The sequence below is a fragment of the Falco peregrinus genome, chromosome 5, assembly GCF_023634155.1.
Source record: "Falco peregrinus isolate bFalPer1 chromosome 5, bFalPer1.pri, whole genome shotgun sequence".
Classification (NCBI taxonomy): domain Eukaryota; kingdom Metazoa; phylum Chordata; class Aves; order Falconiformes; family Falconidae; genus Falco; species Falco peregrinus.
This window is the reverse complement of record NC_073725.1, coordinates 73,377,208-73,399,469: the sequence shown is the minus strand read 5'-3', so window position 1 is coordinate 73,399,469 and position 22,262 is coordinate 73,377,208. Positions and strand designations below refer to the sequence as shown.

The window sequence follows — 22,262 nt, the reverse complement described above, 5'->3', positions numbered from 1 at the left end:
CGTCTAAGCTGTTTAACCCGATGAGAGCTGGACTGTTTTGATGTGGGAAGCGTGTGGAAATTAACAGGCATGGTTTGGATATGTTGCTGCCATCTGCATTTAAAATAATGAATTCAAAATATGCAGGCTTGAAGAGAGGTTCTTATGCATAGCTTACTAGTAAAGTTCACTGAAATATCAAAGTGCAATTTCTTTCAGTGGGAACTATTAAGGAATGACAAACTAAAATAAAATCTTAAAATTTTCATCTGCCATTAGTTTAGCTGTGTTTGGTTTTTACCAACACTTACATACAGTTATGCCATTCATGTAGGTATTTTTAGCTGTGGATCTAGAACTGGCCCAATTTCTAACAGATGCTTTTTTGACCCCGTTTTTTCTTTTCCTGAGACAATGTATTTCTTTCACAGGCAAAGTGTAGGCACATCTCATCCTAGCTTACCTGTTCAAATAGTTCTTGAATCAAAAATGAGCAACTCAAAAAGTTCCATAGGTCACCTGAATCCTAATGTGCTATAATCACAATGTTCCCACCTGTATTCATTGGATTATGGATCAGGAATCTTTTCTTCGTCCAATATTTGTTGGAGAGGGGGTAAACAGAGACCAGGGCTGAAGGATTTTTGTATTAAAAAAAAAAAAAAAAAAGAAAAAGTATTCATATCCAACCACCAAACCCTGTTTAGAGGATATCTAAGGAGGAGAACCTGGACACATGAGTGTAATGACATTTCTGACTGTAGGTGAGTTTTAAAACTTGATAGAAGGACTGAAGGTTTCTGTTCTAGCTTTGCTGCTGGTTCAGCTCTGACCTGGTTGTTGGTCTCATGTAGGTATCTCAGGCAGGTGTTGCCATGTCACGATGGATACTGTACAGTACTTCAGTACTTCCAAGCCACAGCTGTGAGGTTTTTGTCCCGTGTGTTGCATCTTGCTTGGGGCTTTTGCTGCATTTTTCAGAACAGACTGACTTGAATGCCAGCTGAAGGTGGAGTGAGAGAAGGCAGCTGTGCAAAAAGCCAGTTTATTAGGGAAGACTTACACTGTCGTGTGCAATATTTACTGTTTTGTCGAGACTTAAAGGATGAAACCAGTCTCCCCTTTTCTGTTTTTCTGAACAGTAGTGGGAGTATTTGATCCTGTTGGTGTCAATAAATAAATAAGCAACCATGAATAACAGACACTTGAGTTTTACTTGTAACTATGACAACTGTGTCCTTGACAACTTAAGTACAATCATGGAGTTTCCAATTACATCCTGTTCTACACAAAGCCATTATGGTTATTAGATATTAGAGACATAAACAGCAAAAGCAACTGTCAGCTTCTGTTTTCTGGCAAAATCCATTTTGGTGGTGGGTACACGTTTCCATTTGCAGACTGCTGTTTCTGGTTTTGTTGTCAGTGTTGCTTAGCGGGAAATGCCTTGGCGAGCTGCACACTCCCAAGGGCAAGCAAACCTGCCGTTCATTGGTGACAGTCACATTTTGCACTGACTTTTTCAGCTGCTGCCTCTGAAATTGCGCCAGAAAAGTGCTCGAGGGTCTCCTTCTGATGTGTGGGTTGTCCCGTAGACCCAGCAGACTTACACAGAATGTCTTGGTCACTGTAGTGATCCCGATATGTGGCCTTGATGCTGTGGGGTGCTTGTAACCACCTTGGCTTTTGATGTATGAGGCTGTGGCCTTTGGTTGACCAAGTTGGTTGAAGAGCAGCTTGTCTCTTTTCTGTGCCATCCCATGAGGATGGTGCTAGGTACTGTTCTTCCTGAAGTCAAGGGTTTTGCCTTTGTTTTGTGCTGAGTTTGTAGAGGTGCTGGATGGAAATTTTAATGCCAGCCTTATATGAACACTACAGGCAAATTTTCTGACAAGTCCCACTTGACAGGACTTTCCTATTCCCGTGATGATTTGATAGTCTTAGTCTAGCCATCACGAGGAATTCTTGATGTTACTCTAACAAACTTCTCTTGCAAATGATGTTGTAAGAGAATTAAAAAAATTTCAGAACTATACCTTTGAAAAAAAACACCCTGTTGAATTAAAAGGACCCGCTGTATTTCATTGGGTGCACTCAGGCTTTCATAACTACATAGTCTATATTGAACTCTTAACTCTGCTTCTGGGACCAAGTGAATTGCAGTTAAATACATCATCAACATGCTGGCAGGCTTCTTTCTTTACTTTGCTGTTTGGCACATTTAAGTGGCTAAAGCAGTAAGTCAGGATTTCTAATGTCACCCTTCGCTCCATCAATAACAGCTGGTTAAGTCATGCAATTTTTTCCTGCTTTGATCTATTCGATGTGAACATTCCCTGTCTCCCCAAAGGAGAGTGTGGTGGTACTTAATGACTGCAGTGCATTTTGGAACAGCAAGTGCTGTATATGTTGAATCTTTTTATGTAAATACCATGATGACATTAGGTTGCCTTGTTCTTTTGCAAATGCAGACTAAGGAAGGGCTCGATTATAGTTAAAGGATGACAGACTCTACTGTCTTCCACCTCACCCATGCTTCTATTTCTTTGTGAAATTGTGCAGATATTCTGGACTCTGGGATCTCCTTGAGCTGTTTTTAGAAGTAAAATACTTGAGCTGCACCACCAAAGTCATGAAAGATGCTTGTTCATGAACTCTGCAAACCAGGAGACTTGCCCCCTTTTAACAACAGCCTTGGATTCATTCATTTATTTATGTATTTATTTTAAAGACAAGGCCCTTCAACTCTGTTTTGTGGGCCCCAGACACAGAACGCTATCTGCCAGAAGTTCATGAAGATGATAAAAAATGAGTAACAGGACTCCCAGGAGTTTATGGGGTGTAGAATGTAGGACTGGTTAAGATTTTTCCTTCTAACTTGTTGTGTTGTTGCAGAAGAAGAGATGACAGGACTTGGGCAGCGTAAATGAGGCTGGAAAGCTTGTCCCTGTTGAGCTCAGAAGCTGCAGTTCCATCCGGCTGTGGTTTTGGCAGCTTTTTTATCTTTCATCTCTTTCAGAATTGCGTATCGCAACTCTGACTTGGTGTACAGCAGTCACTGCTTATGTGACGGGAGCTGTGACTCATTCTTCTTGGTGCCCGTGTCCTGGCCCCGCTATCCAAACTCTTTCCAGCTTGCCTCTGGTATATTCCAGTCTGATTCTCTTCCAGAAAAGCTCTTTGAAGAGCCCTGATGTGCAGGTATGTGAGCATTGTGGAGGTTAGAAAAGGAGAAGCAAGAGCTCGTGGGAGACAAAGTCTTAGTGGTCCAGTTTTTTGTGTTATCACGTTGTGGGTCTTTGAAACAGTAGCTGGACTCACTGTCCTGTGAAGCCAAGGAAACTAACTGTTAATTCCAAAAGAAACTCAGCTTTGCAGTGTTTTCCCGCTTCCATCCAGCATGGCTACCTGAGTACTGCCAGGCTTTTCAATATTGCTCTTTTGTTCTAGTTACAGGAACTGTAGCTGACTCAGTCTCTCAATTTGCAGTTTCTTCCACTGTTAAAAAAAACCCAAACCAAACAGATGCAGAAAACGCAGTGTCAAAGCATGCTGAGCTGTGAACTGAAGAGCCTTCTCGCCTCTTTGAGAAACACCCTATCTATACCAGCTCACCTCCAGGATGCGAGGGAAGGCTGGAGTGTGGGAAGGGTGGGTTTGCTTCCAGGCATAAAGCTGGGGCTGCCTGTGGGCTCCCCACGGAGAAGGGAAGTGTCCACGGCAGTCTGCAGGGTGGCAGAGCGCCAGGGCCTGGGGCTGCTGCCCCTGCGCCCGCCAGCAGACCCTGCACAGCTCGCAAAATGGGTAAGCCTTGCAGTGTTTTCACATCGAGATGGATCCAAGCAAACAGGACTAAAAGATGGTTTGAGATGTTTTAAATTTCACCATTAACACATAGCGTGACAATACCCTTGTTGCTGTGCATCACAGAAAAGTCAAGCAAAGGAGAACATCAAAAAAAGGAATGAATTCGCCTTTACCTCCCTGCTCCCCAAATACATACTGTGAAGGCTTGTGGAGTAATTGCCCTGTGCAGCTTGTGCTGCTGTTTCTAAGTCGCTTAATTGTTCCTGGTTAAATGGGTTTGGAGCAGCTGAGGGACAGATGAATGTGCCCTCGTGAATTTAAAACAGGCTTCTGTGTCTTTGGCATGAGTTGCAAGATGGAGATGCAAATCTGCAGTGCTAACTTTGCATCCATGTCCTGCAGTGTCTCTGTTTCACCTCTTACCTTTGCATCTGTCCCAAGGATGCTTTGAGGGAGGTTTTTACAAGCTGCAGTCTGAAACACGGATGTCACGCTGCATTAGTTTCCCTGCTAGCAAGCTAGAATTTAACACAAACTGCTAGTTCCTATATTTTCACTCTTGTATCTGGATCAAGCCCTCCTGAATATTGGGGTCCCCCTCATTTTTTTTTTATGTTTTCCAGGGGTTCCTCCTAAGAAACATTATCTTACAGATTACACGCTCATGGAAACAATGCATCTTTATATGTTCACAATACCCTGCTGCTGCTGAATGGCTGTTGTCGTTCCTAGTAACTAATTTTGCCTGTCAGAAATAATCACTCAGTATGGGATTTTAAGAGTTGCTTGTTTTTTTTAAAAAAATGCATCCAGTTTCGCAGTGTGCATTTTAAAAAATTCACATATCCTTATGTTTCATGTGCTTAATAAACTGTACTGAGCTTCCTCTTTGAAAATAATTTTTCTTACTGAAAGAATGTGACTGAGTTACACTATATTTGCCAATGCATGTGTTTTATGTAATGCAGTTACATACAAAAATATATGCAAGTATATCTGAAAATTAATGTATTGAACATTCACTTCAGAATAGTTGTTTTGTACGGTCATCTGTAATAATGGTCTTCTCCGACTTGGTTGCCGTTAGAGGAAAAATGTTTAGGTAAGACACTTTTATGAATCTCTTTTTCTGGAAGAGTCATTTCTTTAAGGTCTAAGGTAACTAGCATTTAATCACATATTTACTCCAAACATTATCCTTCAAATCCCCTATGCAGTCTGATATCTGAAATCAGTGGCTGTATTTTGCCTTGATTTTAAAGATCTGAAACTGTGTGCAGTTGCTCTGAAGCAGCAGTGGTGATGAGCGAGGCTTTGCTGTTGTTTTGGTGTGTGCATGAGAGCAGAGTTCTGCTGGCTTGCAAACTGCCGCTGCTGCTTGCAGTGCTTGAAGAAGATGGGCCAGTGGGAATTGATCAAGAGATGGATTATGGAGGCAAAATTCAATTGGTTATTATAATAACCAAATAATACGTTCTTAGACAAATATACCAATCACATCAGCTGATCTCCTGTGAGAATTTGTGTGTGTAATGAAGATGGAAAAGAAGTTGGTTTTAGTTATACTCACATGTGATATTGCATGATTTATTCTGACTCTGGACTAGAAAATGATAAAACTTTTTATATAACCTGTCAAGGAAAATTAGGGCTATGCTACTTTGGTTTTAAACCTCTCACAACTTTTTTTTTTTTTTTTCCTACGAGTATTTCAGAAAGCCAATACCATTTCCAAATGTATTTTTGAGCCTTTTATGAATACTGTATTTTGACCATTAAAGGACTTAAACAGTAAAGGATAAAATAACATTCTGGGAGCAAACACATAGGAGTGGTTCACCTAGGGAAGGAAGAGTAGGTACCACTGGAGGGACCCCTGGATGCTAGTGGGTACAACCATGTAGTGTGACTGGAAGGGATGTTTGATTTATATTTAAAGAGGCATCTTATCATTGTGGGGAAGGCAGATTAGACAGTTGGTAGCAGAGCACCCACGGGAGATGCCTGAAGGGGATGAGAATGATGAAGCGAACCTCGGTGGGTTGTTTCAGCCTTCTGTCATTGGGTATGTTTGCACTGCTCCATTTGTTAGTTCCTGCAAAGCTGTGTTCACGTAAGCTTTTAATAGGCTTCTGGAGATTTCTAAAAAGTAATACTTTGCAGAGCAAACTTAAGGAGGGAATTGTAGATTGCAGAAGTACAGATAAATAACTCTGAGCAGAGGGCATCAATCAAGGTGGTTAATCATTGTGAGAGATGCTGAGGGGATTCACCCTTTAACAGCTTTTTTCCGTAGTGGTAGTGTTACTGACTGACTTGCTTTTGTTTTTTGCTAGAGGATGGTCATGAGGTAAGAAATTTATGATATTGGGATATTTTTTATGCATTGATTATGCAAAAGTTAGCACAACTAAAGAAGCGGAGAGTGAAAAAAAATAATTAAATTAATCTTGTCTTATAAATGAAGTTACCCTTTTCTGAAAAAAAATAACTGGTTCCCCCTACACTTCTGACCCAAAACCTTATGAAGCTCGTCTAGCTTTTTCCAGCATGTGCACAAATGTTGTGCAAGTGTTTGCTCACCTTGGCAGATTTCAAAATACCTGGAATTTTGAATTGAACTCAGAGCAAACTAAGTAAAACGAAGTGCTGTGTCAATTGTCTGGGAAGGCACAGGGAATTTTCTTTGTACCTGGGTGTTAATAGGTTCATGATTTAATAGATCTCTGTAGACAAGGAGGGTTTTGTTTTCTTTTGCCCATTTCGTAAAAGCTCAAGTGTGGTGGAAAGCAAATGGTATCTTGGCTGAAGACAATACAGAAATTAAATTTCTGCTATATTAGCATTAGGTAAAAAATACTTCCTATCACGGTATCGATAGATCAATGCTTCCCTGCATTGGTCATCAATATTGATGCATCTAGTCATCAATATCTGTTTGCATATTTTATTGATGGCATAGAAACGATGTAAGCAGTAAGCTGTGATCTCTTTTCACTGGAAGGTCAGATTCATTCTCAGAGCGTATTTGTTAAATAGAGTTCTTTCCAGGAGGTTTACAGGTAATGGTGACAAATCTGGGCTGCAAGCCTCAGTCCATTGCTACTAGATGGTCTACACCCACTGGGGGTGGGGAGAGATCCAGCAGGCGCAAAACGCCAGCTTAGTCTGTACAGGCAAAGGTGGCCCCTAGTGTCCTGCATAGGACACAGGGTACCACACTTCTGCGTGTAAAGTCTGAATTTAACCTGTGTCCTGGATAATAATTCAATGACCTGTTTCGTCTATTTATGACTTCCAGCCAGGCTTTTTGCATGGGTGATCCAGAGTGAAAGACGAGTTGTATTATCGTTCATGCTACTTGACTCTGTGTCATTTATATTTAACTGACTGAGCTGGAATCACAGAGTGGTTGAGGTTGAAAGTGTCCTCTGGAGGTCATCTGGTCCAACCTTCTGCTCAAGCAGTATCACCTCAAGCAGGCTGCTCGGGACCATGTCCAGCTGGGTTTTGAATATCTCTAAGCACGGTGACTCCACATCCTCTCTAGGCAACCTGTCCAGGGCTTTTCTCGGTTTTGGTGGAGCTTACTGTATTTCAGTTTGTGCCCACTGCTCCTTATCCAGACTCTGGACACTATTGAGAAGACCCAGGCCCCTGTACTTCCTCCCTTCACATTGATGGGATGCAACCAGAGCTGCCTTCAGGCGGAATGTTGCGGTTTAACCCCGGCCGGCAACCCAGCCCCACGCAGCCGCTCGCTCACTGCCACCCAGAGGGATGGGAAGGAGGATCGGAAAGGCATGTAAAACTCAAGGGTTGAGATGAGAACAATTTCATAGGTAAAGCAAAAGCCACGCACACAAGCAAAGCAAAGCAAGGAATTCATTCCCCACGTCCCACGGGCAGGTGCGTGTTCAGCCATCCCCAGGGCAGCAGGGCTCTGTCATGTGTAACGGTTACTCGGGAAGACAGATACTGAATGTTCCTCCCTTCCTTCTTCTTCCCCCAGTTTATATACTCACCGTGACATCATATGGTATGGAATACCTCTTTGGCTAGCTTGGGTCACCTGTCCTAGCCGTGTCCCCTCCCAGTTTCCCGTGTCCCTCCAGCCCTCTGGCTGGCAGGGCCCAAGAAACCAAAAAGCCCTTGACTTGGTATAAATATTACCCAGCGACAACTAAAAACATCAGTGTGCTATCAACATTGTTCTCACATGAGAGCACTCTACAAAGAGGAAAATTAACTATCCCAGCTCCCACAGTCTGTCTTAATAGAGATGTGGTTAATTGGTAGAAACTTTTTTCAGGGGATTGATTTTCTTTTGTTTCCTAATGCTTGTCCTGCTGTCTTTTTATATTAGATGAGATTTTTCTCATAAACTTAGGTTGAATTGAAATAATAGATTGGCTTGAGAGACTAACTTGGAAACAGTTTTTTTAAAGCTCAATGTAGTCCACGTATACAGAGAAAGTAGAGAAGAGCAGCAAGGGAAAATAGGTAATGATCTTTACCTCCTGGCCCCGCTAAAGCTGGGAGATAGCAATTTGGCCTAGAAGTTATTTGCCTCAACAAGACCTATCATCAGACTTGAGTCTCAACCCTGAGACTGCTTTGAACATCAGCATTAATCCATCAAAGCATGCATTCCGTTTCTTTGGATTTAAATTAGTGAAAGGGGAAATTGAAACGAATGGCACAGTAATAGTGGCTGCATCCATAGGGATGTGAATAAATGTTTGCATTTCTTTTTTTCAGAACGTCAGCTGGAAAGAAATCTCTCCTGATTGAGTCTTTTTAAGTAAAGAAAAGATAAAATGGCGTCCATGTTGCTTAGTCGACAGCTGACCTGTTGCCTGCAGCAAAACTCCAGGCTGCTTGTATTTGGTAAGTGTTTTTTTGTATTTTCTTGCTTTGTATTTGGTAAGTGTTCACTTTACACTAGTGGACAATATTCCAGTTTGAATGTGCTGGGGTTTGTCCAGTGGTGTTTATCTTTCAAAAACTGAAGAATGTGATGTTCTGCATCTTAGCTAATGATGCAGTTGTAGTCAGAATTGGCCCACAAAGGTGCTGTGGGTTGTTTTTACTTTTTTCTGCAAACAAGAACTCATTTACTTGATAATTTGTTTTGTAAACACACTAACTGAAACAAAGCTCTTCATCCCTTGAAACTCTGCTCTTACTTCCTGATGCTACCTGGTGCAGAGAACAATCATCCATCAAAATCAGGTGTGTTTTGTCTTTGTGCTATGTGGTGTGACCCTGCCCATCTTCCCTTGTGGAGAGGTTTTGTGTGAGTGACTTGAAGGCCCTTACTGGGGATGTGTGTTTCTGCAAGGAGTTAGCTGTTGTGTGAAATAAAAACCTACTGCACTGCATCAAACTACTTTCTCTACTTTATGTAATTTCACTACTTCTTTTTCTACTGTTTTCTTCTTTCTCTCTACATGTATAATGGCACGTTCTTACTTGGCCCCGGCTGGTAATTTAGCATGTCTGTGTGAATATTAAACCTGCAATCTCTGTGAAATAGAAAAACTAAATTTCTGTTGGCTTTGTTGGACAAAGCAGTGCAGAATCTAAGAACTAGCATCCATTTTGTGTGTTGTTATACTGAACACAGTATGGTTGAATGGCTTTTTCTGTGACTGAGTAAATGCCGAATGTTTCTTCTCCAGCCCTTCTTCTGCAGTGCCACTATGCTGCTTCTGCTCCTGCCAGGCAAACAGTCCATTTGCTCAGAAACTTAAACATGATTGATTTCCTGTTAAATAATACACTTTGGGGAGCAACTGACCTTTGACTAAAGAACACAAAGTCTGGTCTTGTAACTATTGCAAAAGTATTAGGTCAGTGTTTCAGCCTAGGATGCGCTTCTATTTATGGGAGTGACGCACTGATTATCTGCGCTGTGCAAGAGCAGTGATCGTTTGGTCGATAGTGGACAATGGAAACTGCTTGCAGCAAGCAGGCCTTCGTTAGTTGTCAGTCCTTTGAGCTCATCTGTCATCTCAGCATCACTTAATGCTCCCTGTCCCTCTCCATGTCTTGCCGCATCCGAACTATAAAGACAAATACAGCTGTGTGAGATATTGAGGTCACTGGAGGGCCGATGCACTAACTCACTCTTCTCACCATTGCAGTGAGGGGGCTGTAGATCTTCAGTGAGAAAGGAAAGCAACTCTGCGCTCCATTAATCCATCCTCATTTTCAGAAAACTTGGGAAAGTGGGAAAGCCTGCCAAAATGTAGAAGCAAACAGGGGGCCTTGGCTGCTGGTTGTAGAACAGACCTGCGGCCTTTGGGAGTGAATGGTTTGTGTGTGTGTTGTCCAGAGATTAGAAAAGGTGGAGCAAGAGGAAAGCCCCTCGCCAGAAGACACAGTATCCCGTCCGTTTTTTAGGCTGCAGTATTCTTGACTGACAGAATAGGCAGGAGGCTCTGATGCTTGTAGCAAAAATTGGAGCTTGAGGCGGTTTTCGTGGTGAGCCCCACCTAAGGTTGCAGTGCTGTTGGTCTCTGCTGGCTTTTAGGGGAATGCAGAGGACAGCGGCCGGGAGCTCCCTGCTCCACAGTGCTCTCCTCCAAGGTATTTTTGAGCACTGAAGTTCAGAGCTTTACAGACTAAAAAAGAGACTTGTGCATTACTCCCACAAAAATCCTGCGGTGCCATTTGGTCTGCTAACTTTTTTTCTGTGGTACTGGAATGACAGGGTTTGCAAAGGGGAGGTGGAGGTGGAGAGGAGGAGAAAATACATTGCCTCTTGGTAGAAATCTCTGTCTGTGGGCTGTCGTGCTTCAGTTGTTTGTGTGCATTAAGCACAATAATCTTGAATCTGCCATAAATTTATTTACAAAAGGAGATTTTCTTCATCCTTGATTGTTTCTGATTTTTAAAGCTAATGTGGGAGTTGGCATTGTGCTGGCCTCTCGCATGAAAGAAGCTGGTAACTGACAAAAAAGGGGCATGTGAAAAGGAAGGATGGTGGCAAGTTTGCTTTCACTGCAGTGAAGAAACAGTGAAACTGTTGTAAAACACGTGGGGCCAAAGGTGACTAAGCTTTATACAGATCAAAATATTTTTAGGAAATTTTCTCTTAGTTGTACATGGGGGATAGTGTTTAATTCTAATTAATATGGATTTCAAGGCCTCAATCTTATAAGGAATATGGGATAACAGATAAGCATCTGGTTGGAGAATGTTTTAACTTAACCATTGCTTGTAGTGTTCTCATTACTAGCACAGTACTAGCCCACGGCAAGCTAAGTAGAGAGGGACAATAATGAAAATCATTTAAGTTGGTCAAAATGCAAAAGCTAGGCAAAACATATGAAAGTAATGTGCAACTTAAATATTCCCCAAAAATATGAAGCCCAAGTATTTAGAGTCCTTAACACCTTGCTTAGAAGTGTCTTTATCAGATATGTGTTTATTTTCCTTATGTATTTGACATACTTGATAGTTTGGCCACAAAGATAAAGTTCACTAGAATTTGAAGGGTGACAGAAGAACGGCAGTAGGCTGAGTAGCTAGCCTTATCTTTTTTTTACAAAGACTCCTGCATAGTGCTGTAGTATGGTAACAGCTGGGAAATCTGGGAGAGGTGGCTGATGTTGGGGAAATGACAACGTACCTCGGCATTACGCCTTACCTGAAGTGAGTTCTGTTGCTGCTGTCAGCCTGGTGTGCTGCCAGGTGATCACAGTTGATCATCTGAATGTAAATTGTTATTCCACTGTGTGCCAGCTCTGGCTTTATCGGCTGTGGCACTGTGGTGGGAGAGCTGTTTCATTTCCATGCCTTGAAGGCAGGTGGAGATGCAGTTGGTTGTTAGCTGGCAGGGTGCTGTAATTATGAGGACAGTCTGGGACTCCAAAGATCTTAGGTTCAGCTTCTGACTGATAACTTTAAGGGGCTGAATTAGTCTTTGAATCCTGAACTGAAAAGCATGCCAAAAGGTCGGTCTTCTGGTAGCCTTAAGGTAGCATCCATTTGCATCAGTGCGTGCCAGTGCTCTTCTAGGATGCTGACCTGTTCCTAAAGGCCTCCAGCAGTGCAGCTTCTGCAGCCTCCCCAGGCAATCTGCGGTATCAGTGAACTGACCTTACCTTCAAAACTTTTTTCTAATATTTAACCTAAGTTTAAAAACAGGAAAAAAAGCAAATCCTTATTATTTTTACTGTCCTCAAAGGACCTGGAAGCTGGAATGTTTATTTTTTCTTTGCAGCAGCCTCTTACACCTTTGAAACCTATTACCTCCCCTAAGAATTCATAATTTTTTCTCAACTGGTCTCACTACTATTTCAGGCTCTCCTTGCAGGTCCAGTTTTTCTCCTCCAGACTCTGCACTTTTATTGCAGTGCCCGAAATGGACTAACTCTGGCTGAGGCTGTACCTCACCGATCTCAAAGTTTCCTGTCTCTCCACAGAGAGTTTTATCTCACAGGTGTGCTGCAGTGAAATCTGAGAGATGTTCATATTGATTATTGACTTGTCCCCATTACAGTTACTAGAAAGAGGTTAGAAAGCTGTGAGATACACTCTCAGTTCTACTTTTGTCTTCAGTATTAATCTAAGTCTTGCTAAGACTTTTAACTTTTCTTATTCGGTTTGTACGTTAGGAGCTTCCCTAGGAAAGCAGAGAGAGCAACCTGGATACGTGTGAGGCATGTGCAGTGTAAGCAAGGATCAGTTCCCTTCTCTGGATTGTAGAGAACATGGGCTTGAGGTCAGCTTCAGCTGGTGCCCTGGGAACTGGCCATTGATGGCTCTGGAGTGCAACCTCTCCCTCTGGACTGAGGAAACTTTACTCTTTTGTCTGATCAGACGTTCCCAGAAAAAGCTGAGATACATGAAAATGTTCATATAAACCCCATTTCTTGGAAGGAGGCGCTGCTGCAAGGCTAAGTTTGGACTTCAGCTCTCAGTGTGTTGAGTGAATGTAAGGCCTGTGCTCCGATCTAATTTTCTTGTTCTTCCTGTGCCACAAAGGGTGGCTGTGGCAGTGCTGGCTGTGTTTTCCCACCTGGGTGTTCCTTGTGGCTGTTCATCCTAAAAGATGTCCTGATGAGCTCTGTAGCTGATAGTGTGGTCTGTTGTGCTGCAAATGGTGAAGGATGTTCTGACTGATTCAGACCATAAGAACTACAAGAAAAGCAGCAGTTGGATGCTCCTGTAACTCTGCTGAAGAGCTGATTTGGGATTATGCTGTGATGGGGAGGGGGAACTGTTCTTGTTCTTTCTTACAGGAGCTTCCACTTCTGTACAGCCTGTTTGGTACTGGATTTTTATTTCGTCTTTGGAGAATCCTGTTCCAATAAAATCTCCAGTGTGTATGTGGGAGTACTGAAACGCAGACAATCTCATGTGGAAGAGCTTCTGATCTTAGAGCGTAACCACTCTGTAAATAGCAATCTCAGTTTTCACAATATTATGCAATAGCGATGTTCGTTTTCCAAACATCTCTAGCTAGCCTGGCCTTTTGCCATTCTGTTTCAAGATCTGTTAGTAACAGATTCTACTTGCAACACCTAAAAGAGGACTTGGGGGAAATCGCAGTCCTCCTACTTTTGGCTGTCAGGGCCTCCACACTCCAAAAATTCTGTCTGGAAAGCGGCTTGATAGACACTGTGGAGTGGAAGTTAAAGGCATGCAAGGGAGACTGCCTTGCTGCACTTGCACAGGGCAGCAGTCCTATGGCTCGTGTAATGTGCCTCTGTGGGGACCAGAGAGCTTTCACTCTGCACTCCTTCCCAGTGAAACGCTTGCATTTCAGAGATCTGGTATGCCAGCAATTACTTTCACCTATCTTCTTTTTTTTTTTTTTTTTTTCCCCTTGGGGTAGTTCCTTCTCTTTAATTAGTACATCAATGTAATTTCAGTGCCTCCACTGGAGTTTCTTCCAGGTAATATCCAGTTGTTGTACACTCAGGAGCTGTGTTTATATGAGTGTTATTTGTGGTTAAGCATATCAGAGATTTCTTTCTAGCCCTGTGTTGAACCCAGCTCTTGTTAGCAGAGATTAATTAACTTAGCACGGAGACCTGCTAACAGTAGTGCTCTTTGTAACTACCAACATCACAAAATGTTAAAGGGTGTACTTATATTAATTATGTTGCCATAGCAATGTGGTACTTTCTTAAAAATTGCTGAGACACCTGGTGAGTCATGAGGGTAGCATAGAAGACAAGTTGGAAAATGAGCTTTTCTCTCTGCTAGCAAATTATGACATCCCATTTGATGAAGAGGAAGGATGTAGTAGTTTGCTTATGTTACTCAAATGTTTAGAAAGATTATGGGTGTTGCATAGAGCTTTGAGAAGTCCACAAGAATCTAGAAAAGTAGAATTTAAATTATTGTACGCACCTTCTTTAAATGGGATGGATAGAAAATTCTCTGCAAATTGTTCAGACAATGTGCTCTCTGATAATTAGGTTCATTACTAGTACAGACATTTGTTTTTTGACTTCTGTCATGACGTGAAGAGCCAGCTTTGTTTACCAGGGAGAAGAGGGTACTGTTCTTAGTCATACCAGCTAAATGTAATTTAAGAGCTTTCCTAATGGTTCTTCAGAGGCAGACACTCTGCTGTAGCCCATTACCTGTACACACTTTTAAGATGAGAGCTGAGGTCATGGCATTTGGTCCTGTTCATAAGTTAATGTAACACAAGAAACCCTTTTTCTATTGCAGTCTGACCATAGACCTCAGCAGAAGGTCAGTGGATTGGCTTGGTCCGTTGGCTTAAGAGTGTAACTTCAGTTAAAAGTCTAGGTACTGATTTACATACAGGTTATAGTGTAATATGAATTGAAGAATATTAATTTAAAATTATATTGTTTTTTAAAAAAGATCTGTGAGGATATTTAGGCCAGTAATATATCTTTATTGAGATTCCATCTTTTCAAGAAATTCTAAAATAAAAAAGCTGTACAGCCATCAGGCGTTTTGCGTGGTGGAGTCAGAGCAGTACGGGTACATCGGTGTCACCAGTGACAGGTTATCATGTGCACATGCTGTCAGTCCATCAGTGACAAAATCATAATAAACATACACACTGTGGAGGTTTGTTGGAGAGTTTCAGCATTTGGGGAAATCTGGGTCTCACTTGACTTTGTGGCATTTTCTGTATTCTAGCTCTGTTATTACAAAAGTAGTGCTGTTACTTCACTGAAGGACCAGCCACCAGGGATTCCTAATTCTTGAAAATACATTGCTTGGACATAATATGAATCTCAGTTTTTATCTGTCCTGTTCTCTACTGTCTTTTGGAGAGGCTAAAGTGCAGTGTTCAAAACCTAGACCTGATGTGCAAACGTCTAAACTCTTAAGTATCAAATTGGAGTAGCCTGAGTTACAGGGTGACTTCAAGGTTCCTATTGCAGGGTAAGTTGATATTAAAAAGTCAAACAGGAATAATTTTGGCTGTGTTGTAAAGTATATTGAGTACCTTCAAGACAAAAATGCCAGTTGAGCAGAGTATGCTGCAGTTTACTAGGGGGTGAAACACTACAGTGAGTGATCTGATTTACTTGCATCGTTAAGAGAATGAGATACTAATACCATGGGTGGGGGGGAAGCAAGAGAGACCAGAGCATGGCCTCTGGGCTGAAATCCTCCTCGAGGCAAAATAAAGCAGACATTGGTGCGGCCATCCGTCACGGTGTCCAAGTGCTTGGAAAAGCCTTTGCAGGAGAGCGCGCTGCCTCCCAGCTCTGTGCTCTGCATGCGGGGCCTTGGGCACCTGAAAGCAAGAGGCAGCGCCCGTGCCCTGCGGTTATTTGTGGACTGGAGGGCAGAGTGCTGCAGAGTATCCAGAGCAAGGGATGCCAAAAAGCTGGTGAGTCTTCATGCAGGGGTGGCCAGACCATCGTTCACCAGGGCTCTGATGTCGGTGCCTTTTGAGAGCGGTCTGAGCTCCAAGTTTTGCCTGTACAATAAGGGCCGCCTGTGAGACTAACGAAACGGGCTGTCTGAAGGGGAGTGGTGCTGTGGCAATAACCCCCTGTTCCTTAAACTCTGCAGCGTTAAGCTGAGCGGGAGTCCTTGGCTGGTAAAAGCTGCGTTGCTTCCTTTCGTCTCATTTCCACGAGCATTTGGACAGGTCCCTGAGCACTGCGGTGGCATTAGGCTTCAAAAGTCTTCAGCCATGTCGCAGCAAGACAGTTCGTGTTCTTGCTGTGAGGATGCTCTTTGATGAGGGGAGCTCTTCACGTGTGAGTGCCAGTGACTTGCACAACCTGCGTGTGCCAATGCAAGTCACGTGGAGACTGAGCTCTTTGCAGGAGCTGGCCATTTAGAGTGTCATTAACTTTTCTGATCAGTGTCACGATTTACTGGAATAAGTGTAAGGGAAGAAAAAGAAGAGTTAAAAGGGGGGGAAGCAGGGGAGCCATGTTTTTGTGTTCTAAAATTCGGGTTCTTTGGTTTATTTTTAACCAACCCTGTGAACAAGTATACATATCTGATGAGTAGTGAAGTGGGCTATTTGGAATAAATCTGTTGACCTTTCTAGAAACGTGTGAGTTTGTGCCAATCATTTATGTTATACTCTCAAAGGGAGAAGAACGTCATTAAAAAATAAAAACTTTGAGGATTAACTCCACTTTGGTTTTAGCTTTTTCTATCAAAGACTTTGTTAGTATGTTGAGGTTTTGGTTTTTTGCAGGTTTTGTTCTAGCCTGTATTCTTCATTCTCTACCTGAGGGGAAGAAAAACAACCCCTACTTTTCAAAATCCCTTGATCTGGTAACGCAAGGTATTTTTATTTTATTTATGGCAAACTGCTCTGGCAAATTCAAACCATAGTGTTTGTCTGAGCTAGGAGGCAGAATGGCTGCTTGGCAAGTGTAAGGATCAATAAATCGGTGTAGCTGCTGTTATGCCAGCATTAATAAAATGAGATACTCTGTGAGCTCCTGAAAACAAGTATATCAAATTAAATTTGTATTCATGAATCGGCCTAGAAATCATTTTCTAGTAGAGCCTGATGATGTGTAGCCTCCTTTAGGAGATAACAAGTAAATGAAGGGAACCCTGTCACTTGTGTTGCTCATTTTTTAGATGGCCGTGGTTTGGATAAGCTGATCTTGAAGCTATTGTTTTAAAAAATAATGTCTCACAAATTAGCCAACATTACTAATTTGATAAAAATGGCCTTTAAATCAACTGTTCTTCTGGGGAGACCTGTATGTTTTAGTTTTGCTTGGTCAGGCTTTGCTGTGTATGAAAACGTGGCTGTTGATAGCTTCCTGGCTGTCAATAGAGACAAGCTATGCCAATGTGCGTTAGCACAGCACTGCACAGCAAAGTACTGTGTGTTTGTAACTGCTCACGTGTGGCCTTGGCAAGTACCTAGTTCAACGTACCTATGCAAAAGAGGCTGTGGCATGAGCAAAAAGATAATGAAGATGACGATCTACAAAGCAGGCTGACCGGTTTTGGTCTGTCTTTGTCACATAGCCTGGCTGATGGAAGCAACCTCTTGTGGTGATAAACAAGTTAGGACAACAGCAAAATAGTCTCCAAATTAATTTGCGGTTGCACAGCTCTGTAAATATTTGTCATTTTGTAGGGGAGGCTGTGCCCTTTGCAATATCCACAACAGAGCTTTCTTAGAGAAGCATTTATATTTGCGTAACTTAGAATCCTCATCTGTTAAAATATTTCAGATTGTCCTTTAAGGAAGTGGAAGAGGGAGAATGTCATCCATGCCTCACAGGTGATGGCCAGGAAATCTTTGACTGTTAAGTCTCGGGTTTAGAGCCTGGCAGTCGGGCATCTTGCACTTTTGCAGGGCAGGGGTGACTTGCTTGTTAACAGAAGAGGAGATATTTAATCAGTGTCCAAACCAGTGCATTTTTATGAGAACTGAGCTGAAAAGCCTGAGGAAGGCAGTGCGCCTGTGTAAGCTGCTGCCGCGGCTGGGAGGACCCTGGTGTATGGCTGGAGGGGGCACGGCAGCATGGGGCCTGGGGCAGCAGAGCACCGGGCAGGGTGGGGGGGAGGAAGTGAGGAGGACCATGCCTGTGGGTTATAGTTCACCTGTCTTAAATTCACAGCCGTGTCAAACAATTCCAGGTGTCTGCTGGATTTCCCTGTCTTTCCTGTTACTGCTGACTGCCAAAATGTCCGATGTACTCTGTGCCTTGCCGCTCTTGGTGCTTTCCCCTTTATCACAGCAAGTAGCACCCAGAGCCCGGGGCGATGGAGCGAACAGGACATGGAGGAGGAGAACTGTTTGCAGCTGGTTTGCTGTGATCTCCATCAGGGAAGGAGCAGGGTGCACAAAGGGGTAGTCTGGTCTCTTTTCCCCTTTTAGACTTCATAGTGTGTCTGCTAAATCTGCAGCTTTATTGGCTATGAATTGTGTAGCTTTTGATCTTTTATACGCAGTAGCTTTTTTCCCCCCCAGTGGAGCAGTTGCCATGTGGTCTCCAATTTACATGAACGCTAAACAGAATGACACAAAAATGAAGTGGTGTTGCTGTAACAAAACCTATTAATAGCTTTGCAGAGAGGCACTGACGCATCTCAGATACAAGGACTTGGAATTAAAGCTGAGGAGAAGGATCATCTTTGCAGACTAAGTTTTCTGCAAATGAGCAGTGAATTTAAGTGCTCGGTTAGAGATGCTTTCAAAGAGCTGTGATTTTTCAGATAAAGTTCCTCAAAATCAGGCTTGCTTGAGACATCTCGGGATGACACAAACTAAGGCAAACATGTCTCATCACTGTTGGAAATTTTGGTGGAATGGCTGTATTCAAAACAGTGCTATGCAGTATCACAGTATACCTTCTGTTTTCCTTGATACATTTATTTATCAAAGAGGACCTTGATAAATGGTTCTCCTTGTAAATACATCTATTTATCAAGGATGTATAATTTATTTACATTTTTGTTTTATTTGACAACTATTGTTTCCAAACAAAAACCATTTTTAGTATGTTTCAGAAACAAAACCCTGGCAGGGAGAGGTGGTTTTGGGTGGGAGCACAGCGGGGCCAGCACTGCACCCTGGTGCTTTTCCCGTGCGTGGGTGCTGGCCCGCCTCCCCGCGTGCCCCCGTGCTGGGCTCCTGCTGGACCGGGCTGCGCTGTGTCCCTTTAGCATCTGGCAGTGCTGCGCTGGCGCAGCGGGATGCTGGTGGATGGTGACTTCAGGCTGTGCTGCTGCGTGGCTCTGAACCCCCAGGCAAGGGCTGGTGTCCCCTGGCTCCCAGGCATGAGCCAAGCACTCTGAACGCGGCTCGGCTTTCTGCTGACGAGGAGAGCTAAGGATCTTCGTTTTGGGCTATCCAAATTGCACCATCTTAAAAATGCTTATCCCAGACGAAAAGAAGTTATGCCCTCATCTTTCGGGTGTTGATCTAGTCCAAGTGTGGTACCCCTAAATTAAGCGTAAGACAAAAATGTAATTAAGAGTGTTAGTTCAATTCAACAGTTAACCACAGAGTATAGAGCAAGTTCCTAGTCTCTTGCTGGTCACATTGGTGTCGGGCTCTGGAGGCTGTGCTTCCTCTGTTGCAGATGTGCAACTCCCACGCCATCCTGTAAATCCCCCTAATGGAACAGGTCCGTACCTGGAATATGTGCTGAACAGAACTGTCTCTGTAACATGAAGTATGCCTAAACCCTGTATTTTGAGACAGTTACTTCAGAAATGGAAGCAAAGCCTGTTGTTGATGAAGCACAGGAGATTTTTGCCTTTTGGTTTCATTAAGGTGTCACAGTTATTATGATTCCTCAGTCACACACGTGGGTAAAGAACAGCAAGGTCAGAGGCAGGATCAGAGGGAAAACTGTCACTGTTGTTGACCCAGATGTCAGAGCTGCACTGCAAGATGCTGGATTCGTGTGATATTTTGAATTTATTTTAAACACAACCACTTGCCTTTCTAAGACAAATCTTTCCCAAATGGTGTTCTTCAAGCTACTGCAGAACATCACAATGGTTTTTACCTGTGGACTCCATCAGGCTTTTCAGTTATTACTGATAGCAGGTGAAACCGTCACTTCATAGGAGTGGGGAATTGACAGCAAATATGCGCAAGGTGTAATGGACAGGCTCAACAACAGAGATGGAAGCAGATATGCTCTTAGTCCTCCTGTCCTTTACAGTAGGATTTGTCTCTTTCTCTAGGGGTGCCTGGTCATCTCACTTATTATTTTTTTAACTTTTTTTAAAGCCATCTCACTGGTATTAGTTTTATCTTAACGCTTGTCAGAGATGAGATACTTAGTTCACTTTGGACAGTTCAATGTAATTGGTCTTGTCTGTCAAGTGGTCTGTCAGGTAAGGTATGGATATTTATTCTTGAGAGGAGAGCACAGAAAATATGGTCTGTACTCAGGCTTTCATTATTTCTTACAGGACACAGATATATCAGTCAAGCCGCTGCTAAAATTGATGTTGATTTTGATTATGACGGACCTCTAATGAAGACGGAAGTTCCTGGACCACGATCTAGAGTAAGTTCCCAAAGTATAGTAGCTTGTGGGGATTTTTTTCTTTAGCTGTGTTTAACTTGCTAGAAAACAACTTTCATTCCAAACCTTAAATGTGATATGAATAATCATAATTTCACAATAGTCTATGCCCACTTTTATCAAGATGCTGAGAATGAAAAGCTCATGAATAAAATGCCCCTCTCTGAGAGAGAGCTCTCAATCTCAGCTGCTACTTCGCATGTGAAGTAACTGAAAGCAAAAGAGCATCACCTTGATGAAAGGTCTCATCAGGCTTGATTACCTGTGCTCCTGCTGAAAGAGAAACTTAGTTGGTTTTTTTATGATGTGAAGTAATGCTTCAATTTTGAAATGAAGCAAGAGTTTCAGTTTGGACATTGTTTTGCTCCGGCAGAGTCAGTGTTTGTGTGTGCCCTTGTTGTTGTTGTGCTTTTGGTTTTCTGTTTGGTTCTTGTTGTTGTTATTTTTTTTAAAAAAAGGAGCTGTCTTTCTAGAACCAGTGTGCCAGTATCCGTTCTGTGTGTCTCTGGCTTCTCTTCTTTTCTGATTTCTCTCTTGTTTTCTGAGTTCAGTTGATCAATATAAAGAGGCAGCTTTCCCTTTTTTTGAGATTTACAATTAAACTGTGTTTGCAGCCCATGTGGCTCTGTATGACACAGTTAATGGTTTTGACTGTAATATTTGCAAGGTGTACTATGGATGTTCATGTGGCAAGTAGAGTTGCCTGGTAAGCACATAGGACTGCGAGTTTTGCACATGATTTATGTGATCATAAAAAAGAAACATACATTATTATTCAGTATTTGGTAATTACATACCTGAGACTCTTTGATGTTTTCTTTTTCTACAGGAATTAATGAAGCAGCTGAATGGCATTCAGGTAATTTGTCAAGTTTTCTGAGTTTTGGGGGGTGTTAATACTGTGGTTTCAGAACTTGTTTTAAAATCCTGGGTTTTTATGTTTAATTTCATACCAAAAAAAAGATGAAACACTGACTCTGGGTTTCCATGCTGAGAATATTATGTATGGTGTATATGTGCATTTGAATAAAAACTTCTTTAGCGTATTTTGAATACTACAGAATTATTTTGCTAGGATCAGTGATTTTTCTTTAAATGCTGTATGTGCCTTGCAAGTTGTTATGAACCGGCCAGCAAACACATAGGTATATTTGAGCTTGAGCTTAAAAGTATGTCAACCTAAGTGCATATTGCCTTCCCAAAATGAGCAGTTCCTCAAAGTCTGTGCTTTGTTTCTGTAGAAAAAGTGCATACTTGCCCTTTTAGGGCTATTTCTATAAAGAGGGACTGTTACAGTTAATTCACATGCAGTGAATATAATGTGTCTTTGTATGTTATTATTAGATATTTTTATCATATTGTGCTGTATAACCATCAGTTGTGCCTTTGTACATATACTGCTACTTTTTAAAGCATTGCTTGTTTTTTCCTTTAAGAATGCAGAAGCTGTACACTTTTTTTGCAATTATGAAGAGAGCAGAGGGAACTACCTGGTAGATGTAGATGGCAATCGCATGCTGGATCTCTACTCTCAGATTTCATCCATTCCAATAGGTAGGAGACAGTCATACCAAAACTTTTTGCTTTGTCCTCAAGCTGTAGTTTTCTTATCTCAGCAGCTTCCAGAGAAGTTGGTTGGTTAACTAAAAACACTGAAGCTGACATAATGTACGCCTTGTTGCAGGTACACCTTACTGCTGTATATTGTGTAGTAGGGTTTTTGCATAGCTGAAGAAACTACAAATTGAATACTTACAGCTCCCTTGAAGTACATAGTGGTACCTGGAAGAAGCTCTAGTATTAATCTTATATAGAATATTCAGGTTCCACAGTTTAGGTTGCCTTTGCTTGGATTTGTGTACTTTGTGATTCTGTAATGGTATGTTACGGTTATAAACATTAGCAAACATAACTTAAATATTGTAATGTTAAATTATATGCTTTAGTTAACATTTCTGTCTCAAAAGAACTGAAAAAAAAAGT

At 42.2% G+C, this 22,262-nt stretch overlaps 1 protein-coding gene across 2 annotated transcripts in view; it reads left to right on the top strand.

Moving 5' to 3' along the window:
• The window catches only part of ABAT (4-aminobutyrate aminotransferase), a 57,503-nt gene that overhangs the window by 14,231 nt on the left and 21,010 nt on the right, over positions 1-22,262 (top strand). For both annotated transcript variants that reach the window (XM_055806200.1, XM_005244114.4), the window contains exons 2-5: positions 8,548-8,676; positions 20,164-20,261; positions 21,109-21,138; positions 21,716-21,833. In XM_055806200.1, coding sequence (XP_055662175.1) covers positions 8,607-8,676; positions 20,164-20,261; positions 21,109-21,138; positions 21,716-21,833 — 316 coding nt within the window. In that variant the 5' untranslated portion in view covers positions 8,548-8,606. The remainder of the gene's footprint in view (positions 1-8,547; positions 8,677-20,163; positions 20,262-21,108; positions 21,139-21,715; positions 21,834-22,262) is intronic.